We start from the raw sequence: 27839 nt of genomic DNA, 5'->3' as shown, positions 1-27839 counted from the left end.
AACCGATATTTTCACACTTTTTTTAGCACACTGTATCAATCAAGAAAATCCATGGAGTGCTGATTATCATTCTGGAACTCTACTCCTGTGTGCGTCACAGTTGGGAGTTTTTATTCATCTCAAATATAAAATGCCTATATACTTCTTTCCTGGATGACCTTGTCTGATGGAATTGAAAATGATTCAAGAATGGTTCAAGAAATTTGAAGTGCCTTTGGCATTAGAATTAGTGTTTAAATAGTGTCAAGTAACATTCGCACCACACAAGTGCCTGGCATCTCCAACAAGAGAGAACCTAACCATTGCCCTTTGAGATTCAGTGGCATTACCATCACTGAATCCCCCACTATCAACGTCCTGAGGTGGGTGGGGTGGGGTTACCATTGACTAGAAACTGAACTGGACGAGCCATATAAATACTATGGATACAAGAACAGGTCAGAGGCTAGGAACCCTGAAGTGAGTAACTCACTTCCTGACTCCCCAAAGCTTGTCCACCATCTACAAGGCACAAGTCAGGAGTGTGATGGGATACTCTCCCCTTGCCTGGATGAGTGCAGTTCCAACAACACTCAAGAAGCTTGACACCATCCAAGACAAAGCAGCCCACTTCATTGGCACCACATCCAAAACATTCAGTTCCTCCACCACTGAAGCAGCAGTGTGTACCATCCACAAGATTTACTGCAGTAACTCACCTTGCAAACCCGTGATCTCTACCACTGAGAAGGACAAGGGCAGTAGATGCTTGGGAATACCAGCGCCTGCAAATTCCCCTCCGAGCCAAACACTATCCTGATTTGGAACTATATTGATATTCCTTCACTGCTGTTAGGTCAAAATCCTGGAACTCCCTCCTGAACAGCACTGTGGGTGTGTCTACAAATGGACTGCAGCAGTTCAAGAAGGCAGCTCACCACCACCACCTCAAGGGCAATTAGGGATGTGCAATAAATGCTGGCCTAGGCAGCAATGCCTAGGTCCCATGAAATAATCAAGATAAAGAATCAAAAGAGCACTATGCATAGGATTTTACTTACCAAAGTCTGATATTTCTGTAGGATTAGAAATGAACAAGTTAAGAAATTATGATTGCAAACTACTATGTAGTTTTTTTATATTTTGGCTGAGATTCAGTTTTTCAATTTGCTTCATTTGTCATTAAGGATGGAACACAGATTTTGTCATCCATGGAATGTTTCAGTTGTAAATTCTGAAGGCGTTTACCGGTCTCCAGTACTGTATCCTCTTCATCTCAATTAATACACTCGCTCGCTCTCTCTCTCTCTCTCTCCCCCCCCTCCCCCCCTCCATCTCAGTTAATGCTTTCCCTCACGCCCGCACTCTCTCTCACGCCCGCACTCTCTCTCACGCCCGCACTCTCTCTCACGCCCGCACTCTCTCTCACGCCCGCACTCTCTCTCACGCCCGCACTCTCTCTCACGCCCGCACTCTCTCTCACGCCCGCACTCTCTCTCACGCCCGCACTCTCTCTCTCACGCCCGCACTCTCTCTCTCACGCCCGCACTCTCTCTCTCACGCCCGCACTCTCTCTCTCACGCCCGCACTCTCTCTCTCACGCCCGCACTCTCTCTCTCACGCCCGCACTCTCTCTCTCACGCCCGCACTCTCTCTCTCACGCCCGCACACTCTCTCTCACGCCCGCACTCTCTCTCTCACGCCCGCACTCTCTCTCTCACGCCCGCACTCTCTCTCTCACGCCCGCACTCTCTCTCTCACGCCCGCACTCTCTCTCTCTCACGCCCGCACTCTCTCTCTCACGCCCGCACTCTCTCTCTCACGCCCGCACTCTCTCTCTCACGCCCGCACTCTCTCTCTCACGCCCCCACTCTCTCTCTCACGCCCTCTCTCTCTCTCTCACGCCCTCTCTCTCTCTCTCACGCCCTCTCTCTCTCTCTCACGCCCGCACTCTCTCTCTCACGCCCGCACTCTCTCTCTCACGCCCGCACTCTCTCTCTCACGCCCGCACTCTCTCTCTCACGCCCGCACTCTCTCTCTCACGCCCGCACTCTCTCTCTCACGCCCGCACTCTCTCTCTCACGCCCGCACTCTCTCTCTCACGCCCGCACTCTCTCTCTCACGCCCGCACTCTCTCTCTCACGCCCGCACTCTCTCTCTCACGCCCGCACTCTCTCTCTCACGCCCGCACTCTCTCTCTCACGCCCGCACTCTCTCTCTCACGCCCGCACTCTCTCTCTCACGCCCGCACTCTCTCTCTCACGCCCGCACTCTCTCTCTCACGCCCGCACTCTCTCTTGTAACTTATCATCCATAAAGCAGTGAATCTTACGCATTTATGCCTTCACACATGGCCTCTTGGAGCGACAATATTGCTTTTTTGAAGAGTGTATTCTTTAATTGTATGACATAACAAGAAAATAACAGTGATGGAATGTGATGTCACACAGTGGCATTTTGCTGCTTCTGTGCTTAAATAGACAGAGTTCAACAATCAACATGATTCTGTTAGACCATGTCAGCAAAATACAACATCCCAAAACTTTCCCATCTCCAGAAAAAAAGAAAATATACTTGACAAGCAAATGGCTGAAAATTTTGAGAAATGCTGGATTTTTCTCAAATCTGAACATGTTATATGAGTGTAAAACAAACTGGGAAACATTACATTATGGCAAAGCCATAAATTGTTAACTTAATTGTGCCAGTGTAATTTTTTGTGCTTTGATGGCCATCTTTTTGTATTTGGTAATGCACAAAGAGAGGCTGGGAAGTAAATGGGCTTCTCTAACTTCGCTGGATGAACTTTCTCAATAAAGAATGTTGCTTGCATTATTAGCTGGTCTTTGCCTCAGAATTATTAGTTCAGAAGGTCCAATTAGGTTCTTAGTGTCTGGAATAAATCGACAACGTGAGCATCATCGTTTATGTAAAATATTGTCTTTTATGCTCCTTTCTGAAATATGAATGTGACAAATATCTTTTAGATGTAATTTTGTTTTTCCTTAATTAAGTTTTTAACCCAGACATAGTGGATATTAAACCTGTGGACATGGAAGAGTTAACTGAGGTGATCACAGCTGCTGAGTTCCACCCCCACCACTGTAACCTGTTGGTTTATAGCAGCAGCAAAGGCACCTTGCGGCTCTGCGACATGAGGGCAGCTGCGCTGTGTGACAAGCACGCCAAATGTAAGCATTTGTTCTCATATTCCAGCTGTGGGTTCAGTATAAAATGTTAGAGTCACTACAGCAGAATGCTAGTTTGCCCTTAGTTGGATGAAATTTTGACTTGCAGTCATTTGCTTAATGGTTCAGTCAGGAGTTTGGCCAGCTGTGTGGAGGGAAAGTCCGATTGTCCAGTTTGGGAAAATCAAGCATGTTGCCTATCAAATGGGCTTCTTAAAAACCTCTTTATTTTTGTATTTGGAAGAAGGTGATTGCTGAACCTGATGCCCAAGGACACTGATCTCCTGCAGTTCCAGCTATTCCAATTGTTTCAGTTATTCCCTGGGTTTCTCTCACTAGGGAGCCAGGGAAAACAAGAGGATTCATGAAACAGGGGCTATGTCTGTCTCCCATCATGTTTGGAAAGATCTCAAAACTACAGGATTTATAGCTTCACTTGTTTTCGATTTCTTTCTGAATGCTGCGATGAGGTGGGCATCGGTCTACTTGCAGAATCTCTGCTCCCATGCCTTGGATCAGTGCTTTCATTGATTGGGTTTATGCACAAGCATACTAATATGTCTATATCATCTACAGTATGACCAAGACATGACTAATATATATTAAATGTAAAATATACATACTAATATCTAATAATGCTAAATATCTATATTATTAATATAAACCATTTTATAGTGTGTAATGCTATTAAGCACAATGGATGCCAACTCTGGTTGAAGCTTTTAAAATGCACAGATTCCTGGTTTAGCTTTCAGGCAAATGAGGTAGTCGGCTTTCTCTTGTTCCGACCTTCTGTTCTACTGTAAACGTAACCGTGTACACCATTCTCTGTGCTTGCATGTTTTCCATCAGAGTACATGCATCAGTCTGCAGTGGTTAACTGTTAGTGAATTAAGAAATAGTGGTTAGGAATCTGTATTTTCACTGCACCAGATGGCAACTTGCCACAATAATCACACATGATCATACAAACATATGAATTAAAAGCAGGAGTAGGCCACTTGACCCCTCGAGCCTGCTCCACCATCCAATAAGATCATGACTAATCTGATTTAACCTCAATTCCACATTCCCACCTCCCCCTAATAACCTTTCAATCTCTTGCTTATCAAGAATCTTTCTACCTCTGCCCTTAAAAATATTCAAAGGTTCTTCCTCAAAAGGCGGTGGAAGCAGAGTTCCAAAGATTTGTGACCCTCAGGCAAAAGATTTCTCCTCATCTCTGTCTTAAATGGACAACCCCTCATTCTAGATCCACCCACAAGAAGAGACATCCTTTCCACGTCGATCCTTTCAAGACCCCTCAGGATCTTATATGTTTCAATCAAGTTGCCTCTTACTCTAATAAACTCCAGCAGTACAAGCCTAGCCTCCCTACTTTTGTGTTCAATTCCCCTCGCAACAAATGATAACATTCTATTAGATTTACTAATTACTTGCTGTACCTGCATACTAACCTTTTACAATTTGCTCTCAGACACCCAGATCCCTCAGCATCTCAGAGCTCTTCAATCTGTCACCATTCAGTTAATGTGCTTTTTTATTCTTCCTGTCAAAATGGACATTTTCACATTTTTTCACATTATACTCAATTTGCCAGATCGTTGCCTGCTCACTTGACCTATATATATCCCTTTGTAACCTCTTCATGCTATTAATAACTTACTTTCCAACCTATCTTTTCTGTCATCAGAAAATTTAGCAACCATACCTTCGGTCCCTTCATCCAAGTCACTTATATAGGTTGCAAAAAGCTGAGGCCTCAGCACTGATCCCTGTGGCACACCACTTGTTACATTTGCCAGCCAGAAAAAGACCCATTTATGTCTACTCTGTTTCCTGTTAGGTAGCCAATCTTCTATCCATGCCAATATGTTGCCCCCTTCACCAAAAGCTTTGATTTTCCTCGCTAACCTTTGATGTGGACCCTTATCAAATGCCTTCTGGAAATCTAAATATATTACGTGTGCCTCTTCTCCTTTATCCACAGTATATGTTTCTTTTTCAAAGAACTCCAATAAATTAGTTAAACATGAGTTCCTTTCACAAAATCATGTTGACTCTCTCTGCTTGATTACCTTAAATTTATCCAAGTGCCCTGCTATAACATCTTTAATAATAGCTTCTAACATTTTCCCTATGGCAGGCATTAAGCTAATTGGCCTGTAGTTTCCTGCTTGCTGGCTTCCCTTTTTGAATAAAGGAGTTACATTTGCTATTTTCCAATCTCATGGAACCTTCCCCAAATCTAGGGACTTTTGAAAAATTGAAATCAATGCATCAACTATCTCACTCATCACTTTTTAAGACACTAGGATGAAGTCCGTTAGGACCCGGGGACTTCTCAGCCCACAGTTGCAGCAATTTACTCAGTACCTCTTCCCTGGTGATCGTAATTTTCTTGAGTTCTTCCTTCCCTTCCATTTCCCGATTTACAGCTATCACTGGGATGTTACTTGTGTCCTCTATAGTGAAGACTGATGCAAAATACCTGTTCAATTCACCTGTCATCTCCTTATTTTCCATTGTTAATTTCCCAGACTCACTTTCTATCAGACCAGTGCTTGCTTTGTTAGCTCTTTTTAAAATATCCATAGAAACTCTTACTGTCTGTCATGTATTTCCAGCTATCACATTAGGGGAATGTTGCTAAATAAATAGAGAAGGACTGGATTAGTACTGAAACAATAGGGACTTTTGGCCCTGGTCCCTCTCAGTGGCAGGCTAAGAGTTGCTAAACTTGCAAAATTCCACCCAACCCACCTTGAATGTGTCTATTTTTGTCTTAACCACAGCAGACTTTGAGGCATCTCCGTGACCCACTCTGGTGAGGCCAGTGCATTCTGAGATTTTGGAAACAATTTGAAATTAAATGCCTTGTGTACAGGTTTCCTGAGCAGCCTTTGCCCTTGCTGAGTCCAAGCCAAGTACTTTACTCTGCAACAATCCGATGCTATCAACTGCTCCAAATTTCATCTGTGTTGTCTTTATATGGGCACACATGATGCCTGTTCTCAATGTGAAACCCAGAGGTAAAATGCTAAGCTATCTCTGCTGAAATCTGACCTTTCCACATGCCCTACATTATCTTGCATGTTTTACACCTGGCACCACACCCAACGCCCCTCCCTCCACCACCGACTCAAGTGTTAGACACCAGCTATGAAATAATGTGGTTTTACCTACAACATGATCTTTAGATATGGAGATATAGACCATGTTGTAACAGGGTCACATTCTACTTCCAGTTATTATATTATGAAACAACGGGCCAGGATTTAAAAAAAAAAAATGATTTCAGATGAGGTCATTCTATTTCCCGCATGGTAAAAATTTGAAATAGTTCAGAGCTATTATACTGTGTGAGGGTTGAAACAAATACAACAACGGGTACTACATTTTCGGAGGTGCCCGCTTTTGGATTAGAATTAAAACAAGACCACATATACTTGATAAAAAGAAAAAAACTGCGGATGCTGGAAATTCAAAACAAAAACAGAAACAGAATTACCTGGAAAAACTCAGCAGGTCTGGCAGCATCGGCGGAGAAGAAAAGAGTTGACGTTTCGAGTCCTCATGACCCTTCGACAGAACTTGAGTTCGAGTCCAAGAAAGAGTTGAAATATAAGCTGGTTTAAGGTGTGTGGTGGGGGGCGGAGAGAGAGAGAGAGAGAGAGAGAGAGGTGGAGTGGGGGTGTGGTTGTAGGGACAAACAAGCAGTGATAGAAGCAGATCATCAAAAGATGTCAACAACAATAGAACAAAAGAACACATAGGTGTTAAAGTTGGTGATATTATCTAAACGAATGTGCTAATTAAGAATGGATGGTAGGGCACTCAAGGTATAGCTCTAGTGGGGGTGGGGAGAGCATAAAAGATTAAAAAAAAATTTTTTTTTTTAAATAATGGAAATAGGTGGGAAAAGGAAAATCTATATAATTTATTGGAAAAAAAAAGGAAGGGGGAAACAGAAAGGGGGTGGGGATGGGGGAGGGAGCTCATGACCTAAAGTTGTTGAATTCAATATTCAGTCCGGATGGCTGTAAAGTGCCTAGTCGGAAGATGAGGTGTTGTTCCTCCAGTTTGCGTTGGGCTTCACTGGAACAATGCAGCAAGCCAAGGACAGACATGTGGGCAAGAGAGCAGGGTGGAGTGTTAAAATGGCAAGCGACAGGGAGGTTTGGGTCATTCTTGCGGACAGACCGCAGGTGTTCTGCAAAGCGGTCGCCCAGTTTACGTTTGGTCTCTCCAATGTAGAGGAGACCACATTGGGAGCAACGAATGCAGTAGACTAAGTTGGGGGAAATACAAGTGAAATGCTGCTTCACTTGAAAGGAGTGTTTGGGTCCTTGGACGGTGAGGAGAGAGGAAGTGAAGGGGCAGGTGTTGCATCTTTTGCGTGGGCATGGGGTGGTGCCATAGGAGGGGGTTGAGGAGTAGGGGGTGATGGAGGAGTGGAGCAGGGTGTCCCGGAGGGAGCGATCCCTACGGAATGCCGATAGGGGGGGGGTGAAGGGAAGATGTGTTTGGTGGTGGCATCATGCTGGAGTTGGCAGAAATGGCGGAGGATGATCCTTTGAATGTGGAGGCTGGTGGGGTGATAAGTGAGGACAAGGGGGACCCTATCATGTTTCTGGGAGGGAGGAGAAGGCGTGAGGGCGAATGCGCGGGAGATGGGCCGGACACGGTTGAGGGCCCTGTCAACGACCGTGGGTGGAAAACCTCGGTTAAGGAAGAAGGAGGACATGTCAGAGGAACTGTTTTTGAAGGTAGCATCATCGGAACAGATGCGACGGAGGCGAAGGAACTGAGAGAATGGGATGGAGTCCTTACAGGAAGCGAGGTGTGAGGAGCTGTAGTCGAGATAGCTTTGGGAGTTGGTGGGTTTGTAATGGATATTGGTGGACAGTCTATCACCAGAGATTGAGACAGGGAGGTCAAGGAAGGGAAGTGTCAGAGATGGACCACGTGAAAATGATGGAGGGGTGGAGATTGGAAGCAAAATTAATAAATTTTTCCAAGTCCCGACGAGAGCATGAAGCGGCACCGAAGTAATCATCGATGTACCGGAGAAAGAGTTGTGGAAGGGGGCCGGAGTAGGACTGGAACAAGGAATGTTCCACATACCCCATAAAGAGACAGGCATAGCTGGGGCCCATGCGGGTACCCATAGCCACACCTTTTATTTGGAGGAAGTGAGAGGAGTTGAAGGAGAAATTGTTCAGCGTGAGAACAAGTTCAGCCAGACGGAGGAGAGTAGTGGTGGATGGGGATTGTTCAGGCCTCTGTTCGAGGAAGAAGCTAAGGGCCCTCAGACCATCCTGGTGGGAGATGGAGGTGTAGAGGGATTGGACGACCATGGTGAAGAGGAAGCGGTTGGGGCCAGGGAACTGGAAATTGCTGATGTGACGTAAAGTGTCAGAGGAATCACGGATGCAGGTAGGAAGGGACTGGACAAGGGGAGAGAGAAGGGAGTCAAGATAACGAGAAATGAGTTCTGTGGGGCTGGAGCAAGCTGAGATGATCGGTCTACCGGGGCAGCTCTGTTTGTGGATTTTGGGTAGGAGATAGAAGCGAGCCGTCCGAGGTTGGGCAACTATCAGGTTGGAAGCTGTAGGAGGGAGATCCCCAGAGGAGATGAGGTCAGTGACAGTCCTGGAAACCATGGCTTGATGTTCAGTGGTGGGTTCATGGTCCAGGGAGAGGTAGGAGGAAGTGTCTGCGAGTTGACGCTCAGCCTCCGCGAGGTAGAGGTCAGTGCGCCAGACAACAACAGCACCACCCTTGTCAGCGGGTTTGATGACAATGTCAGGGTTGGACCTGAGAGAATGGAGTGCAGTAAGTTCAGAGAGAGACAGGTTAGAATGGGTGAGAGGAGCAGAGAAATTGAGACGACTAATGTCGCGCTGACAGTTCTCAATGAAAAGATCAAAAGAAGGTAAGAATCCAGAGGGAGGGGTCCAGGTGGAGGGAGAATATTGGAGATGGGGGTAAAAGGATCCGTTGAACTGGGAGAGGACTCCTGCCCAAAGAAGTGAGCCCGGAGACGAAGACGGCAGAAGAAGAGTTCAGCATCATGCCGAGCCCGAAATGCATTGAGGTGAGGGCGTAAGGGTATGAAACTGAGTCCTTTGCTGAGCACTGAACGTTCAACATTGGAGAGGGGAAGGTCAGGGGGTATAGTGAATACACGGCTGGGGTTGGGATTGGAAGAAAGGGTGGGGACGGAGGGACAGGCAGGGGTGGAGGGTCCTAGATGGGTGTTGGTGTTGATGAGTTGTTGGAGCTTGCGTTCCTTAGCACTTGAGAGAAAGAGAAAAAGTTTCTTGTTGAGGCGTCGGATGAGCCGAAGGATAAAATGAAACTGGGGGCACGCGCAGCTTTGAAAAAGGGTACGGCGGTGCTGCTGGAGGGAGAGGTCGAGCGTGTTCATATGGCGGCGCATGGCACTGAGTGTGGATTTCAGAATGTGACAGGAACAGCAGTCCGAGAAACGTTTTATGTCCCGGAGATACCTGTAATCCTGGGTGGGTTCGAAACATGAGGGGTGGAATTTCAGTTGAAATCCACGTGGGGTAAGTCGGAGATGGAGACAGTCACTGAGAAAGGAGATATGGCTGTGAAAGCGGGTTTTAGTAAACACCTAAACACCTTGTCAAACACCAGGAGGGAAATGGAAAGCAAGGAAGGTGAGCAGGGCAAAAGAGAGGAACGGAAATCTTGTCGCAGAAAAGAACAGAACTTCTTCAAGGAGGTAGGCATTTCTTGAAGAGCAGTGGCAGTCAATTAAACACAGAGATAAAAACAAAACAACTGCGGATGCTGGAAATTCAAAACAAAAACAGAAACAGAATTACCTGGAAAAACTCAGCAGGTCTGGCAGCATCGGCGGAGAAGAAAAGAGTTGACGTTTCGAGTCCTCATGACCCTTCGACAGAACTTGCGTTCGAGTCCAAGAAAGAGTTGAAATATAAGCTGGATTAAGGTGTGTGTGTGGGAGGCGGAGAGAGAGAGAGAGAGAAGTGGAATGGGGGTGTGGTTGTAGGGACAAACAAGCAGTGATAGAAGCAGATCATCAAAAGATGTCAACAACAATAGAACAAAAGAACACATAGGAGTTAAAGTTGGTGATATTATCTAAACGAATGTGCTAATTAAGAATGGATGGTAGGGCACTCAAGGTATAGCTCTAGTGGGGGTGGGGAGAGCATAAAAGATTTAAAAAAAATTTTTTTTTAAAAATAATGGAAATAGGTGGGAAAAGGAAAATCTATATAATTTATTGGAAAAAAAAGGAAGGGGGAAACAGAAAGGGGGTGCGGATGGGGGAGGGCGCTCACGACCTAAAGTTGTTGAATTCAGTATTCAGTCCGGAAGGCTGTAAAGTGCCTAGTCGGAAGATGAGGTGTTGTTCCTCCAGTTTGCGTTGGGCTTCACTGGAACAATGCAGCAAGCCAAGGACAGACATGTGGGCAAGAGAGCAGGGTGGAGTGTTAAAATGGCAAGCGACAGGGAGGTTTGGGTCATTCTTGCGGACAGACTGCAGGTGTTCTGCAAAGCGGTCGCCCAGTTTACGTTTGGTCTCTCCAATGTAGAGGAGACCACATTGGGAGCAACGAATGCAGTAGACTAAGTTGGGGGAAATGCAAGTGAAATGCTGCTTCACTTGAAAGGAGTGTTTGGGTCCTTGGACGGTGAGGAGAGAGGAAATGAAGGGGCAGGTGTTGCATCTTTTGCGTGGGCATGGGGTGGTGCCATAGGAGGGGGTTGAGGAGTAGGGGGTGATGGAGGAGTGGACCAGGGTGTCCCGGAGGGAGCAATCCCTACGGAATGCTGATGGGGGGGGTGAAGGGAAGATGTGTTTGGTGGTGGCATCATGCTGGAGTTGGCGGAAATGGCGGAGGATGATCCTTTGAATGCGGAGGCTGGTGGGGTGATAAGTGAGGACAAGGGGGACCCTATCATGTTTCTGGGACCACATATACTTGGCTAGATATAAAAGATTGCCTGTCATGATTTGAACAAGAGCAGGAGAGTTCTATCAATCCCCTGGCAACATTTATCATTCAACCAACAACAACAAAAAAGTTTGATGACTTGTCACGTTGTTGATTGTGGGATTTAATGCATACAATTTGTTTTCTGCATTTGCCTACATAATGGTGACTCCTACTTGAAAAGTAATTGGTTGTTGTAAAGCGTTTTGGGACATCCTGGGGGTGTGGAAGGTGCTGTGTAAAAAACTTAGTTTCTTTGTTTCTTTTATATGACCAAATGTTAATTATAGTGGTACTGTACATTCCGTAAGATTCTATGTATTGCTAAACTATTGTGATGGGCTAAGACCTTGCAGATCAATGGTAAGATTAAAAGGAGCAGAAGAAAAAACCAACAAGTAATGACTTGGTGACACCAGGTTTGGTTTGAAAGTTTGCAGGTTCAATGAGGGTAGTGCAGTGGATGTTGTCTACATGGATATTAGAAAGGCATTTGACAAGTTCCCACATGGTAGGCTAGTCAGAAAAGTGAGATCCCATGGGAAGGTGGTGAGTTGGATCCAAAATTGGTTCAGTGACAGGAAACAAATGGTCAGTGGATGTTTTTGAGAATGGAAATTGGTTTCCAGTGATGTTCCACAGGGCTCAGTGTTGGGGCCCTTGCTGTTTGTTGTCTATATTAATGCTTTGGGCTTCAATGTGGGAGGCATGATTGGGAAATTTGCAGATGACACAAGTTGACTGTGTAGTTGATAGTGAAGAGGATAGCTGTTGTCTCCAGAATGATATCAATGGTTTGATTGAGCTGGTGGAAAAGGGACAAATAGAATTCAACCTGTAAAGGTGTGAGGTAATGCATTTGGGAAGGGCAGATAAAGCAAGGGAATACTCGATAAATAATATTGAGAGGGGTTGAGGAAGTGAAGAGACTTTGGAGTGCACGTTCACAGGTCTGTGAATGTGGCAGGGCAGGTGGATAAGGTGGTCAAGAAAGCATATGGAATGCCTTCCTTTATTGGAAGAGGTATTGAATACAAAAACAGGGATGTAATGCTGGAACTGAAAAAATGTTGGTTAGGCCACGGCTGGAATTTTGTGTACAGCTCTGGTCAGCACCTTTCAGAAAGGACATAATTGTTCTGGAGAGAGTGCAGCGGAGATTTACAAGAATGTTGCCAGGGCTTAAAAAATGCAACTATGAAGAAAGATTGGATAGGCTAGGGTTGTTTTCCTTAGCACAGTGGAGGTTAAGGAGTGACCTAATTGAAATGTCCAAAATTATGAGGGGTCCAGATAGGGTACATAGGAAAGACTTGTTTCCCCTAGCTGAGGGGTAAATTACCACGGGGCATAGATTTAAGGTGATTGGTAGAAGGATTTGAGGGGACATGAGACAAAAATTTTCACTGAGGGTGGTGGGTGTCTGGAATTCACTGCATGAATTGGTGGCTCAGGCTGAAATGCTCATTTTTGTAAAAGGTACCTGGATCTGCACCTGAAGTGCTGTAACCTGAAAGGCCATGGACCAGGTGCTGAAAGGGAGATTAAAATAAGCAGCTAATTTCTTTATTTTCCTCTCTTTTGGCTGATGCAGACACAATGGGGCTGAATGGCCTCTTTTGGCGTCATAACTTTTCTATGGTTCTAACAAGGAGGGGAAGATAGAGGGAGGTGAAGAATTCAACATTTGAGAGTTTAGGAATATAAAGAGTGGTAATTTCTGCTTCACAGTTTCATTGACTCGATTGTGAGGCATGAGATCATCTTTCACCCATGCTTACATCTGCAGTGGCAATTCATCCTTAACGAGTGAGAATAGAAGACAATGCAGTCAGTTTTGATTATCAAAACAGAGCACAGAGGAAAAAGCTCAGACTAAGAACAAAAAAAAAGAACAGTTCAGAGAGGAACATTGACAATTGTAATAAGATCAATAAGTTCAATATGGGAAAGCATGAGGTCATCCATTTTGGATCCAAGAATGGCAAATGGGAATTTTTTCTAAATATCAACAGGCAAGACATTGTGGAGGAGCAAAGTGATTTCAGGCAAAGACCCTTTGTCAGAACTAACCGTCTAGCCATACACTTCCCATTTATGTTCCAGGTTTTCAGTATCTGAGGAGTATTTTTGGCCTTAAGCTTGTTTTTGCAACCTATCCTGGAGTGTTATCTTCCACTTTTATCTTTGACTGATTTACATATTGGTTCCCCCCTGTTCCTTAATAGCATTTCTGTGATTTGTTCGAGATGGAAAACAGTTGTTCGTGTCGGCATTTTCCTGTTGATGTTTCTGTATTCTAGTCCAGGGACAAGGAGCATTGTCCACCTTCTTTCATATATATATATATATATATATTTCTGCGTTCATAGTTCAGCAAAATTTTGTTGCATTAAAAAAAATGTAAAATTCAATGCTCAATATTGAAAATGTTTCCACTGGAAGATTAACACTTTAGCTGTTCTGGTTCTGTAATATAGTATTGGTTTTGCAGAGACAAATAACACAAAAATACAGTACGCAAATCACTAACATATGTATCACATGCACAAGCTGCTTTGCTGTTTGGAATTGCAATAAGATTCAACAAGCCTGACAATTTAGATGGTCATAAATACAACATCCATTGGTACATAGGCCCCATTTGGCACCTAGAGGTATAATAAGGTCTTGTAGTCATTGATTAAAGTCCATTTTCCAGATCTCTGAGTTGGAAAATAGCCATTTAATGTAGCAGTGCTTCACTGAGTCGGTGCAGAGTTCAAGTAGCAAAGCAATGTATACAACGTGACTGGTGCTGTATGGTAACAAAAGAAAAAAATAGCAATAATGAGTGACAATGTAAATATCATTAACACATGTATATCGATGCCAATATAACGCGAGGCGAAAAATGTAAAAATAACACTTCGAGTAGTTGTTCATTTTATACCTTGCATTTTCATGCCTTTTCCACTTTTCCAGAGGGCTGTTATATATTTGCTGTTAAATTGAGCTCATTTCTTGTGCACTGTGATTAATCGAATTGACCTTCTGCCTTGGGGAAAAACCCTCGAATTTTAGTGCAGAAAACTCATGATGACGAGGATCGTGTTGAATCAGTGGAAATGGTTCACTGCACAATCTGAGCTTTAGACATCTTGTCAAACCTCGGTGATGAATATAGCTTTGAGGAACTGGATTAATAATGGTTAATGAAAAGGGGTCAGACTGGCAGAGATGTCTAAGGCTGAATAACTCATTGCAACATTTAAATGCTGGTAAAGTAATGACACCCAGTGGATCATCAGGTTTTATTTTTAATATGTGGGTTTTTTTTAAATGTATGTATCATCTAGTAATACTGTCAATGCATCATTTCTTTTACCTTTTCCTGGTTTCCTCTGTCAAGGAAACAATATATGGTTCATTTTCAGAGCTTAATGTTTCATAGTCACTGATTGCTTTGTCCTGCTTGGTTTTATTCATTCTTATAAGAGCTAATAATTCCCATCGAACTTCATCATCCATGAGGATGTGGCTTTGACTCAGTTGTAGTTTATTGTAGTCAGAATTATACCCTGGAAACTGCTCAACTCGACTTACTATAAATGCAACTCAGTAATCTGATGGCCTGTGGTGCTCATATTCCAATGGCAACAGCAGTTTGCATTTATATGGTGCCTCCAACATCGTGAAGTGTCCCAAGGCACTTCGCAACAGCATAGTCAGACAAAATTGACTTAAAATGTGATTCACATAGCCCAGATATTTTCACCTGATAGTGATTACCTTGAGTGGTGTTTTCAGAGGAACATAGGAGCAGGAATAGGCCATTTGGCCCTTCGAGCCTGCTCTGTCATTTGATAAGATCAACTTCACTTTCCTGTCTGCCCCCCATAACTCTTGACTCCCATGTCTATCAAAGATCAATCAAATCAGCCTTGAATAAATTCAATGACCCAGCCTTCACTGTTCTCTGGGGAAGAGAATTCCACAGACTAAAGACCTTTTGAGAGAAAAATGCTCTCCTAGTTCTTGTCTTCCCACAAGAGGAACACCCTCCTGGTATCCACCCTATCAAGTCTCCTCAGGGTCTTAAAAGTTTCAATAAGATCACCTCTCACTCTTTTAAACTCCAATGGGTATAGGCCTAACCTGTTAAACCTTTCTTCATAAGATACCCAGGGATGAATCAAGTGAACCTTCTCTGAACTACTACTACTAATACATTCATATCCTTTTTCAAATAAGGAGACCAAAACTGTACATAGTGTTTGAGATGTGATCTCACCAGGCCCTGTACAGCTGAAGTAAAACTTGCCTACTTTTATATTCCATTCCCCTTGCAATAATCTTAAACATTCCATTTGCCTTCCTAATCATTTGCTGTGCCTGCAGTCTAACTCTGTTTTGATTCATGGACCAGGACACAGACCCCTCTGTACCTCAGAGTTCTGCAATTCCTCTCCATTTAAATAGTATTCTGCTTTTCTATTCTTGTCGCCAAAGTGGATGAGTTCACATTTTCCCACATTATACTCCATCTGCTAAATTTTTGCCCTCTCACTTAACCTATCTATATCCTCTTGACAATTTACTTTTCTACTTATCTGTGTGTCATTGACAAATTTAGCTGCCATACACTCTGTCCCCTCATCCAAGTTATTGATATAGATTGTAAATAGTTGAGGCCCCAACATGCATCCCTGTGGCACTCCACTAGTTACAGCTTGCCAACCTGAAAATGACCCATTTATGCCTACTCTCTGTTCCCTGTTAGCCAACCAATCCTCTGTCCATGCCAATATGTTACCCCCCTATACCATGAGCTCTTATTTTGTGTAGCAACCTTTGATGTGGCATCTTATCAAATGCCTTTTGGAAATCCAAGTGCACCACATCTGCAGGTTCTCCTTTATTGTTATTGTTGCTTGTTACATCCTCAAAGAACTCTTATAAGTTAGTTAAACACACTTTTCCCTTTCACAAAACCATTGAGTCTGCATGATCACATTTTGATTTTCTAAGTATCCTGCTATAACCTCTTCAATAATAGATTCTAGTGATTTCCCTGTGATAGATGTTAGGCTAACTGGCCTATAGTTTACAGTTTTCTGCCTCCCTCTTTGAATAAAAATGTTACATTTGTTATTTTCCAGTTTGCTGGGATCCTTCTAGAATCTAAGGAATTTTGGAAAAGGGTTTAGCTTGATTAGTTCTGGCACAGACAAGATTGAAGCCACTGGATCATGGCACACCAGAAAAGTGATTTGCAAGGTGTTTGATGGAAGGTTTTGTCCTAATTGCCATATTTGAGGCAAAGATCCTCTTCAAGCTGATAGACCCCAATTAACCCTGGGCAAAAGATAAAAGCACCTGCTTCCAGTTTGGCTTAATTACAGAGATGAAGTAATGTAAAACCTGTTTTGTTTTGTTGTCAATCAGTTTAGTAATGTAAAATGCCATCTCCTATTTAAATTATATCAGATATCGCACAAAAGTTCAGTCTTTGTCAGAGCATATTTGAATGTTCAAAATTGTTCAAAAATGCATCCTCTAATCATGTAGGACATGTGCACTGTAGAAATGGGTCTGCAATTAAGAGGTTTTTTAAACCCGTAGGAATTGAAAATACAGATGTTACTTCTATGCACAAGCAGAGCACGTTATTATTGATATACTAATTTTTATAGGTGCAAACAAAACTCAAATGCTTAACAGTCGTACTTTTGATACAATATAAAACAGCATGTTAAAATAAGGAACATCGTACATATTTAAGAAAATTTGTAATTTTGAAAGGGGGGAAGGACAAATTTGTTGAGGAACTCTGGTGCTTATGACCTTGGAATGAAGAAATAACAGATGCACCATTCTGTCTATTCGTAATTATTCAGGTGCACTCATTCCAAAAAATCCACTGCTCAAGTCTTCAAAGCCGCGATTGCCAATGGAAACACACCATCAAAGCTTAAAACTACTAGGGCTGGGCAGAATTAAAGATAGGTTTTTCAGTGCAGAGATCTGTGTTTGAATCCCAACCTGACTGAGGGATGCAAGTTCTGTTGACTGACCTACATGAACTGGGAAGTCTCGATCCTGTTTCTAATGGCAGATAAATATCTGCCGCTTGATAAGTTGACACACTCACTTGGAGAATTTTTTCTTAAATGCCTATTTGCGAGAAATGGGATTTAGTTCACTCTGCTGCAGAAAAGGATGCTTTTCTAAGGTGAGAACTTAGAGTTATTGTTGGAAGTATTGTACGAGGAATTTCATGTTATTTCTAGCTATGATGACACAACAGTTCTCGACGCCAACAAAGGAATGCATAAGAGGAAAAGTGTTTTATTTTTAACTAGTTAGCAGGACATTACCCAAACGAGTGCAAAACTATATACATAAGCTGATGGTCAAGTTCTCATTTAAATCAATGTCCTGAAAATCAACTTGGTATACATGTTCTCACTCAAATTGTAAGGATACAGAAACGTGAATAAAAATGCAATTTTTATACGAGCTTTCAAGATACTGTAAAGCATGCTAGTTATTGATAAATTTCCTCTGGCAGAGTTTAAACTTGTACTGCAAAGTGAAAACATCAAGAAACTTCCAACAGTTTGAAGCAACCCAGGCAAATTAAATGCAGTAATCGATATGCTGATTTTTAATTCACTAATTTTTGTTAATTTTAATAATGTTAAACTGACATTACCAAGCCATTTATAGCCCCCTGTATTTTTTAATAGGAAGCTTGCAGTATTTTCCTATCTAGCACAGTGTTGCACATTTTCCTTTAGCTATAAAGCACTCAGTTTGCACCAGCTCCCAACAAATGGGTTCTTCAGACTCCAAACATATATCTGCAAAGCAGTGGATCCTTGCTCCTTGTTGCAAATCTTTCTACAGGACGCCTGGCCCGCAGGTGTCCTGGTATTAGTATTTTGTATTGTTGCTTGCCATTGTAAAGACAGAAACAATCTATCCACAGGCTGCATTCTAGCTGACGCTTAAAGAAGAAAGGGGCCCTGTGCTCCTTCTCTTAAGGGAGAGAAAAATTCCAAGGGTTCCTTCTCCTGATTGTTTTATCTGTCACAATAGCACATGTGGCTATCAGGTACAGGTGGGATAAAGCTTAACTGTGAAGCCTCTGTGGTTGAATAACCCACTGCAATCTGGCCCCTGAAAAGCCACAGTTCATTGAGGATTCTACCATCAGTCGAGCCCCTGGAGAAACACTGTAGCAGCTGAACATGGGCATTTATGCCATTTTCTTAAAGTTCTGCTAGCCTATAGTGAGCGACCAAGAGAATCATTCCCATTCTAAGGTCATGAATTGTCACTTGGGCAGCAGCGGAAGATGGGAGAAAATTTGCCAAAAATGTGGGGCAAACAAATATTTTCTGTATATTTATTTAAACTCTTTACTAGCAGATGAGCCCACGCAAGGCCAATTGCAATTTTGTGGGCATGTGTTATTTTGCAGATTCTACTAACTGGAATGCAGAGACACGATTAGACCTATAGAAGTCAGTAATAATTTATAACTCTGCTCCTTTTCAACTTGTTAAGAGGATAATTCCCTTTTTTTCCTGAAATATTTTCTTATTCAAACCATTTTATCTGCAAAAATTCAGATAGCATGGAATGAACAGAGGTGTAATCATATTTCACGACTCAGAAGGTGACTTCTTGGAAACCATTCCAGTATTTTCTCTGTACAGGATTGAGTTATCACTCAAATCCGTGCTCATGGTATAAAGAAGCAGTAAAACAGACCCAGACAAAAGAGAGTGCGCAGTTTGAAATTGTGATGGATAGATTGTGACCCGAGACAGGGCACAGTGTCTGGATTTACTGCGTGTTCAAGTAGAAAATCAGACAGGCCATAGGAACCGAGTCTTCTAATAGGTATTGATTATAATATGGATAATTTCCACAGATCAGATGCATAAGAGTTAAGTACAATAATTTCTTTCTTTGACAGCAGGGAATGAAATGATTTGTGCTTCCTCAATCATCGCCACTCTGAGTAATTAACTATTCTTTGAGATGCTAACAGTCATTACCAACTAGGTGCCATGATGTTGTAGACATGAGCTGGGATTTTATGACCCCGACCCCCTGAGGCTGGCTGACAGGGTTGTATATTATTTTAAATCAGCAGTGGGGTAGGTATCGGGACCCTGCTTGCCCTTGGGCCAATTGAGGTCTTCAAGTGGCCAATTAATGCCACCTAAGGCCCTTTTTCTGCCACCACTGATGTTTTACCAATGGTGGGCTTTGGGTGCCATATACACCACTTTGACATTCAGGTTGTTCATTAAAATGAGAACTTGACCACCACTTAAATGTTCTTCATTTTTGCACTCAATTGGGTAATCTCCTGTGGCGGGGCTGCCAGATATATCCAAGTGGCCTGCCTTTGGGGTGGGAGGAGTCCCTGTTCCCCATGGAGGTACACCCCAGTGGAAAGGGCCATCCTGCTTGAATATATTCCTCACAGTCTCCCCATCGCTACTCACTGTCCTAGCAAGGGCCTGCTTGACTGACACTGGCGAGTCCGCCCCCCACTCGCCACCTTCTCTGGCCTGCAGTGCCGCTCCTAATCCAGGCCCTCTGCAGTTGCAGCAATGGCCAGCGCAATCAGTGTTGCTGCTGGCCCTGTGATTGGCTAACCGCCCTTAGAAGTGGGACATCCTGCCTCAGGCCGGCATCCAGGCCCTCAGACAATTAATTGCCTGAGCCGTGAAAATTAGTGTCATGTCTTTCAGGACCAGAGGAGGCAGGCTTGTCCCCTACTTTCCAACCAGTGGGTGGGGCCACTGCTTCTACATTAAATTCCAGCCATAGTGTGGAGGTGTTGGTACTGACTAAAGGCACTAAGGTCCTCTGTTCGTGTCTTGAAATTGGTGATTTCACCTTGGGATCTCCTCCTCCTCTGCCAACTTCCCTCCTTTTAGCACCTCACCTTGTTCCACCCTCATATCTTCACCCAAGCCCCAGGGAAAGTTTGTTGGGATATCCTCAATGCTTTCTTTCCTTAGCCTGTACACTGAATAACTTCTCTACCTCGGTGTTTTCAGCATCCATTTTAACTCAGCTTGCCCCTTCTCCTCTGAGCTCACTGCCCTCCTGTCATCCCTTAACCTCTCCTCCTCCTATCCATTGTCACGGCTGCCCCCTCAAACTTGGCATCTCACGAGGCTTCACTGAATGACAAGGTCATCTTTGATTATTTCTTTGCAATCCCTCACCATTAAAAACATCCACCTTCCAACCTCACTTCCTTCTGCATCCAGTGTTGGAGGAACAAAAACTCTTCCCCCCCCCCCACCCCCCCCCCCCCCCAAGTTATTTACAATTCCACTTTCAACCTCCCAGCTTTTTACGTTGCCCCTTTGTATTTGGTTGAGCTTCCTTCAGAGATTGGAGAAGGCCACTGCTTAAAAGAAAGAAGGTTCGACTTTTCTTACCAGGATGTTCATTTCACTTCCTTCAGAATAGGACTCCCAGTCACTGGGATGTTCATCATTTTCAGTAATTTCAGATTCTTGCACTCAATCGTACAACAGTTTTGGAAGCTTCACTTCTGCACTCTCTTGCTTGGGAGAGCCAAGTAGCACACTTGAAAGGAATAGTTTTCAATAAGCAGACAAGCTTCAAATCATGTTTTAAAATTCAACCTTTGTGATTTGATCTTGTGCCATTATTGAATTGATGAGTTTAAATTATAACACACCGTTTTGTCAATTACTCAACAGATCATCTATCTCATCAAAGCCAGATGAGTATATGAGAGAGAAGGGAAGAGGGTTATGATGATAGATTTCGATGAAGAAAATGGGAGGGGTCTCAAGTGGAGCAATAACGCTGCCATGGACTGGTTGGGCTGAATGGCCTGTTTCTATGCTGTACATACTATCTAAACTTCTCTCCAATGCTTCCTCCGCCCCCGCTTCTAATAAGTGTGAGGTACTCATGGACATGTTTGTGACTGAGATTGAGACAATTCATTCAGCTTCTTCACTTTTCCTCGGGAATTAAGCCAAACAGCCACCATGTTTCCTCCCCTGCTTTAGGCTGAAATTTGTATCTGGTTTCTTATCCATCTCCCCTCAAGCCCTCTCAAAATTTGTTCATGAGACCTAACTCCTGTTCTCTTGGCCCTATTCCCATTAAACTGCGGACCACCTGATTTCCCTTCCTGTCCTCCATGCTAGCTGACATCGTAAATGATTCTCTGTCCTTGGGTACTGTCCTCCATTTCAAATCTGCCGCTATCAACCTCTTTCCCCAACCCCCAGTAAAAAAAACACACCATTAACCCCACTGTACTTACAAACTGTCACCACATCTCCAATCTCACTTTCCTCTCCAAAGCCCTTAAATTGTTGCCCAACTTCGTGGCCATCTGTCCCTGCAACCTAATGTTAGAACCTCTCCAATCAGGTTTCTGCCCCTGCAAAATCCTGGCCACATTTGAGAGAGTAAACCTTCAGCAATAAAATGGCCTTAATCAAAGTCACAAATGACGTTCTATGTGACTGATCATAATTCCTTATTCTTCCTCAGCATTCTTAACCTGGTTGCAGCCTTTGACATGGTTGATCACCCCATCTTCCTTCAATGCCTCCCATCCATGGTCCGGCTAAGTGGTCCAGTCCTTGGCTCATTCCACTTTTGCCTTTCCCAGTTGTAGCCAGTAACTCGCCTGCAATGACATTTCCAGTGTTATTACCTCAGAAGTTCCCTAATGATCTATCCTGATTTTCCTGCAATGGCATTCCTGATGACTACTACTTCCATCTTGACTTGCACCTCTAATTAGAAGATGCTGCAGGGAGCCTAACAGAAAATGGGCCAATGTTGATCACAGCTTTTAGTACTTGAAAATAATCACTAAAAATTAAGCTTCATGGCTGTTGGTTTGGCTACTGTAGGAGAACAATTTATCACAGTAAATTTCCTCCTCATGAACTATACTAAGGCAAGATCTTTCTTTTGTCTTTTCTCTATTTATGTCACCAATAACAAGACACTTGTGTAACACAGTTTTGGGATGTTAGTTTAGATTTACAATTGGGAATTTTGCTGCATTATTTATGAATTAAGGGTTGATAATTTTTCTGAAAATTTGCGCTCTCAGAAATGTGGCCAGGATAAAACTGGGGGAGCCGCTGGGATCAGCTCCCCATCACAGTCCCACCACCACAGCATTTTATCAGCAGTGGGACCGATTATTGCGGAGAGGCTGCCTGCAGCAAGGAAATGGGTAGCCAATAAGCATAATTAAACACCCAATTAGGGGCCGTTTAACATCGCTGGTGGTATTTTCCCCATGGCGGGGCAACCCGCTTCTCCCTGCTAGGGGGGAGAGAGTCCACCAGCTAAATTGAGGAGGCCTCCCTGCAGGCAACTCCTGTTGCCCCAGTGGCTCCCTCTTTTCCCCAGACAGGCTTTCCCCTCCGACTCTCTGCCCCTGGGATTTTTTTTTAGCCATATGTGGACTCTAGCTCCCAAAGTTCTCTTGCATGCTTCAGCTGGAACCACCTCTCCCGTTGGTGGTGGTGCTGAGGCTCTAGAGATGCCGACCTTCTGATTGGGCTGTCAGCGTCAGGATCCTGGCTGCTGCCCTTAATACGTTGGCAGGCTTGCAGTTGGCCAATTAGGACGCCGCCTATGATAAAGTTGCTGAGTCAGGCCCGCTGCCGACAAGCGTGTGCTCGCAACCACGACTTTAGGTTCCTGACGTCCGCAGTAAAACTCAAGCCATATCTGTGAGGGAAGGTTGTTTACCCTGCCCCAGCACACTACTCGCCACCCCCACCACTAAAAAAAAAGAGAATATTAACCTCTCTGAAGATTAATTGAAGTCAAAACCACAATGTGGAATCTGAACCTGGGCTTTGGTGAAAATGGACTTGGGGGAGAAATGGATTTTTCTTGTTTTGTGTATTCCAATGTCTGACCTTTGACAATAGGTGATTTTTGCCCAGAGTAACTTTGTGCTATTGCTGTGACGTTCTCTCAAAATGATTAATGTGGTTTGCTTCCAAAATCAAGAGCTGAGGTTATGTACAGCTAACATTTTCCTAAGTTTGACGTGTTTGTGATTATGACATTTCCATAACCTCCTGCAGATTATCACTGAGTAGTTGAAACCTTTTTTCTCAAAGGGGGATAAAGGGTGACAAATGCATTCTGTTTGTACCCCTTCGAGCGTTGTAGGCCCATCCTTTGGGACCACATTCTGGATACAACTTAGCTGCAGAAACATACAGGTCAGTACAGGGAGAGGAGGAAAAGCTTTTAACAACGATAAAAAATCTGTGATCCTAAGTTTTAGCAATAAACCTATGGAGTACAATGCCAATGAGGCGAAACTAAACTTGTACAAATCGTTGATTAGAATATTTTGTCCAGTTCTAGGGTGCCTTAATTTAGAAAAGATGTCAAAACAATGCAGAGGATGGAAAAGAGATTAAAAATGGTAGCACCCGGAATGAAAAGTGTTACTACCTGGCAGAAATTAAGTGTGTGTGAGAGAGATGGCAGATTTTGGGGGCGGGGAGGGGGTGGAGGGGTGGAATGGGAGGGGTTGGGGGGAGGGGGGCTTTTTCCATTGGAATAATGAATGTTAGTAGCAGGCCTGACAGAAATGCTCATAGTAATGAGAGGTTTTTGAAGTTTGGTGAGTTGGCAACTAGAAGACATAAATTTAAGATTGTGTCATCAAAAGGTCACAAGAAACAGGAGCAGGAGTATATCATATGGCCCTTTGGACCTGCTCCACATGGTGAGCTTAGGAGAATTTTTGAAATGATAAGATAAGGAATGTGGTGGCGGGAGATGATTCCACAATAGTTTTTAAAAACATACTGGGTAAATATTTGAAAGAGAAACATTGATAAGTAAGAGGAATGGAAGTAAGTGGATAACTCTTTGAGAGCTGACGCGGGTGTGATGGATCAAATGTCGACTTCCTGTACTGTAAATTTCAATAAAGGGAAAATCAAAGGGTCATCCCCTCCGGTTCCCTTGACACGTTTTGCAGGAGCTGTTATTGAGTCGCAAGCTCGGGTGCCCAGGTCCATTTTTTGAGTAGGAAGTATGGTGTATGTGTGCTATATGTTAGCCGAAAGAGAGAAATTAGAAGATACTGGAGAGGATCTGCATGTATTGTTGGGGGGCTGTTCTCCATTCATCACAGAATGCTTGCCAGAAACACTCTGTAATCCAAAGCGAAATGGGCTATTTTGGTGTTTGGGAAATATCCATGAGTAAGATATAAGCTGGCTTTGCTATTGAACAAGTCTCAGTTTACTTCCTACGTGCACTGTAGAGATCTGGGCAGTCAGGTATTTTGTGAAATACAAGAGTACCTTCTATGGAAAATCTAGCAACTTGGTGTATAAGATAATTTCTTCCTGTTGTCTGACCCTTAATATTTGCTTCCTGCGCAAATATCATTTAAATTAATTAAGCACTTAACAGAAGCCTCAACAATGCAAGGGATAAGAACACCTTGGGTATGGCAATACAATCAAAGAACAATTACAATAATTATATAGTATATGAAGTAGATGATGCAATAAATGCACCCTCAGTTTTATATTATCATCTTTACATCTTTTTTGCTTTCCTCATGTTATGATATCATCGAGGTGCTTAATTATATTCTGGGCAGGGGTTTCCTCAAGCTCCTGTTTTATTCTATGTTAATGTTTTTCTCTACTGGAATACAGACTTTCCAGAAGCCATGGATTGATGGCTATGAAATCCACATTTTGACTTTATTCTCTTATCATTAAATGTTCGAACCTTGTCATCAATTGCCGTAAGCTTGGCTAATTACTGTATTTCTGTACAGCAAATGGATTTTAATGATACATGTATGTCAGGGCTGCTGGAGGAATATTATGAAAGAAAAATAGATGGCAGGCAAAGGGCAGAAATTTCATAAAGATCACTGTGATGCTGTATAATTGGAGTTCGCCCAACATTATTGTAAATCATACACTGCTACTGATTAGTCCTCCTGTCAAAGAAATGGCCCACTCTTGTTGCAAGAAGGATATGGAACAAGAAGATTGATTTGAAGGTCAGAGTTTGCCACAAATGAGGTTGGGCTCAGACCTGAATTAAGTTTCAGAATCATAGAATACTACAGCGCAACAGGAGGCCATTTGACCCATCGTGTCTGTGCCAGCTTTTTGAAAGAGTTATCAAATTAGCCCCACTCACCAGTAACCAGAGGACACAGATTTTATTTAGTTGGCAAAAGGCCAAAGGTTGACATGAGAGGGTAAAGATTTCACCCAGGGAGCTGTTAGGATCTGGAACCCTTATCTTTTCTCCGTAACTCAGCAAAACCTTTTCCTTTAAGCATTTTTATTGCATCTGCTTCCACCACCCCTTCAGGTACTGGGTTCCAGATCCTAACAACTCCTTGGGTGAAATCTTTTGCCCCTCATGTCAACCTTTAGCCTTCTGCCAATTAAGTAAAATCTGTGTCCTCTGGTTACTGACTCCTTTGCAACTTATTTACTCTATTATAACCCTTCAAGATTTTGAATAGCTCTATCAAATCACCCCTTACCCTTTCTGTGCTGAGGGGAATAGCCCCATCTTCTGTAGTCTCTGCATGTAAATGAAGCCCTAGTACTATTCTGGTAAAGCTCCTCTGGCCCCTTTCTAAGATCCTGACGTCTTCCTAAACTGTGGTTCCCAGCATTGGCCACAGTGCTCCAGATGGGGCATTACCAACAGTTTAGAAATATTTAGAATACAGTAAGTCCTTGCTTAAAGTTATGGTGGGGTTCCAGAACGACTTTAAGTGAGTCATAGGTTCCCATAGGAATCAAAGTTAAAGCCAGAGTTTAGGTTCCTTTGGTCATTTCTCACCCAGAAACAATAATGTACAAGTTGAAATGCTGTACCATCCATATGCACACTGTGCATTCCTAGCTGAAATAACATGCAAAATAAAATATGTAATTAAATATAAAAGAAATACAATACAATAAACAATTTTTTAAAGTGCTCTCACCACACATGAGGTTCCTCTACTGTACAGTACTTTTGGATTGACCAGGCTCCGTCTACTGGCAGAGGTTGGTCAGAGCAGGTAGTTCTGGGACTTCAGCTGATAACTGCAACAACCAACTTCAATGGGAGTTCAGTATGGGCGAAGTCAGAGAGCAGAGGTGGCAGCGGAGGGAGCAGCCAGGATAAGAACAGCAGTCCTCAGATCCTAAGGCAAGAACAGAGGGTGTGAGGCGAGGCTAGGAGCAAGGGCAGGAGGCAAGTTCGGGTTGGGGGTGGGATAGTGTGGGAGACGAGATCGGGGGATGGGGTGCTGAGAGGCGAGGCCTGGGAGCATGAAGGCTGAAATGGGGCAAAGAGGCATGAGGGCGAGAACGGAAGTGCTGGGGGAAAGGTTTTGTGAGCAGGCAGGCCACAGAAGAGGAGGTATGTGGCAAATGACAAAGTGAAACTGGCAACGCTAAATGGGTCTACTGGCACTATTTTATTAACAACGTTAACGCAAAACGATGTTAATGTGAAACAACATTAAGTGAGGCAATGGTGAGCAAGGACTTAATGTAACTACCTATTCTATACCTCCATTTATAAGGTCAAAGACATTGTATTCATTTTCAACAGCCTACTCACCTTGCCTTGCCATCTTCAGAGCGTGTGTACATCCAGCCTCAAGTCCCACTGTTCCCGCTCCCCGTAGGACATTCTAAAGTTTCAAAAACACTCACTCCACTTGTAATTTGCAAAACAAAATAAACTGAGAGTATAACCTGATGTCTCACTCAAAAGGCTTTTATGCTTGATGGGGTTAGTTTGTTTTGTACCCACAATTACAGATTTGAAACAGGTACCAATTTAAAAGGATTACAGGAAAATTAAAAGAGTTGGACTTAACAGGTTGAGAAAAAGGGAAAATTATAATTTTTTGAAAACTGTTTTACTACACTCATTCCAAGCAAATGAATGCTTCACTAATGTCTAATATCAGAATACTCAAGTATGTTACTTTATTCCTCACAAATCAATGCTTCACCCAGCTCAAATATGTCATTAACTATAGCCATACAATCAGTCAAAGTGGCTAGTTCCTGTGGTTCTGGTTTCTTCTCCCAATGATCAGCCAGGCTCTGTCCTTGAGATTTCCTTATGACAGTTTTGAAGCAATTATCAATTACCCAGATATACAGTGCATTGTGTCACTGTTGTATGTTTTTAAACACAGTGTCTGTAAAAGAATGCAGTGTATCATACTTAATTTCTTTACAGACACCGCCTGGATCTTGCCCACTAATCAGAACCCTCCTGGGAACTCTCAATCAGCAATGACTCCTGAAAAACTTTTCTTCCTCCTCACGCTTCCTTTTATTTGTCTCCAGAGTGTCTGTCCAGGAGAAGCCCATGAATTGCTGTCCACCTTGAATGTTAGCTGAATCCTTCCTGTTGCATTCAAGATGCAGTTATTTTTTTGTAGTATCTGCAGCTGATGAATTTTAAGTGCCAGCAGAGAGAGAGATGAACTCCCCGGATCCTTGTGCATGGATACATTATCTTGTCTTTTGATTACAGCGTTGAAGCCTTTGATGTGGGTAGGCTCCGAGAGATTACATGCAGGTTTCACCTACCCCTAAAAGCAGTAAGCTTTGTTCAA

At 43.2% G+C, this 27839-nt stretch overlaps 1 protein-coding gene across 4 annotated transcripts in view; it reads left to right on the top strand.

The window, feature by feature from the left end:
- LOC121282937 (serine/threonine-protein phosphatase 2A 55 kDa regulatory subunit B gamma isoform) overlaps positions 1–27839 on the top strand; it is a 339135-nt gene that overhangs the window by 266833 nt on the left and 44463 nt on the right. For all 4 annotated transcript variants that reach the window (XM_041196762.1, XM_041196781.1, XM_041196771.1 and 1 more), the window contains one exon: positions 3006–3170. In XM_041196762.1, the coding sequence (XP_041052696.1) occupies positions 3006–3170 (165 nt within the window). The remainder of the gene's footprint in view (positions 1–3005; positions 3171–27839) is intronic.

The sequence above is a fragment of the Carcharodon carcharias genome, chromosome 1 (assembly GCF_017639515.1).
Source record: "Carcharodon carcharias isolate sCarCar2 chromosome 1, sCarCar2.pri, whole genome shotgun sequence".
Classification (NCBI taxonomy): domain Eukaryota; kingdom Metazoa; phylum Chordata; class Chondrichthyes; order Lamniformes; family Lamnidae; genus Carcharodon; species Carcharodon carcharias.
Note: the sequence above shows the minus strand (reverse complement) of the source record. Positions and strands in the feature narration are given on the sequence as shown.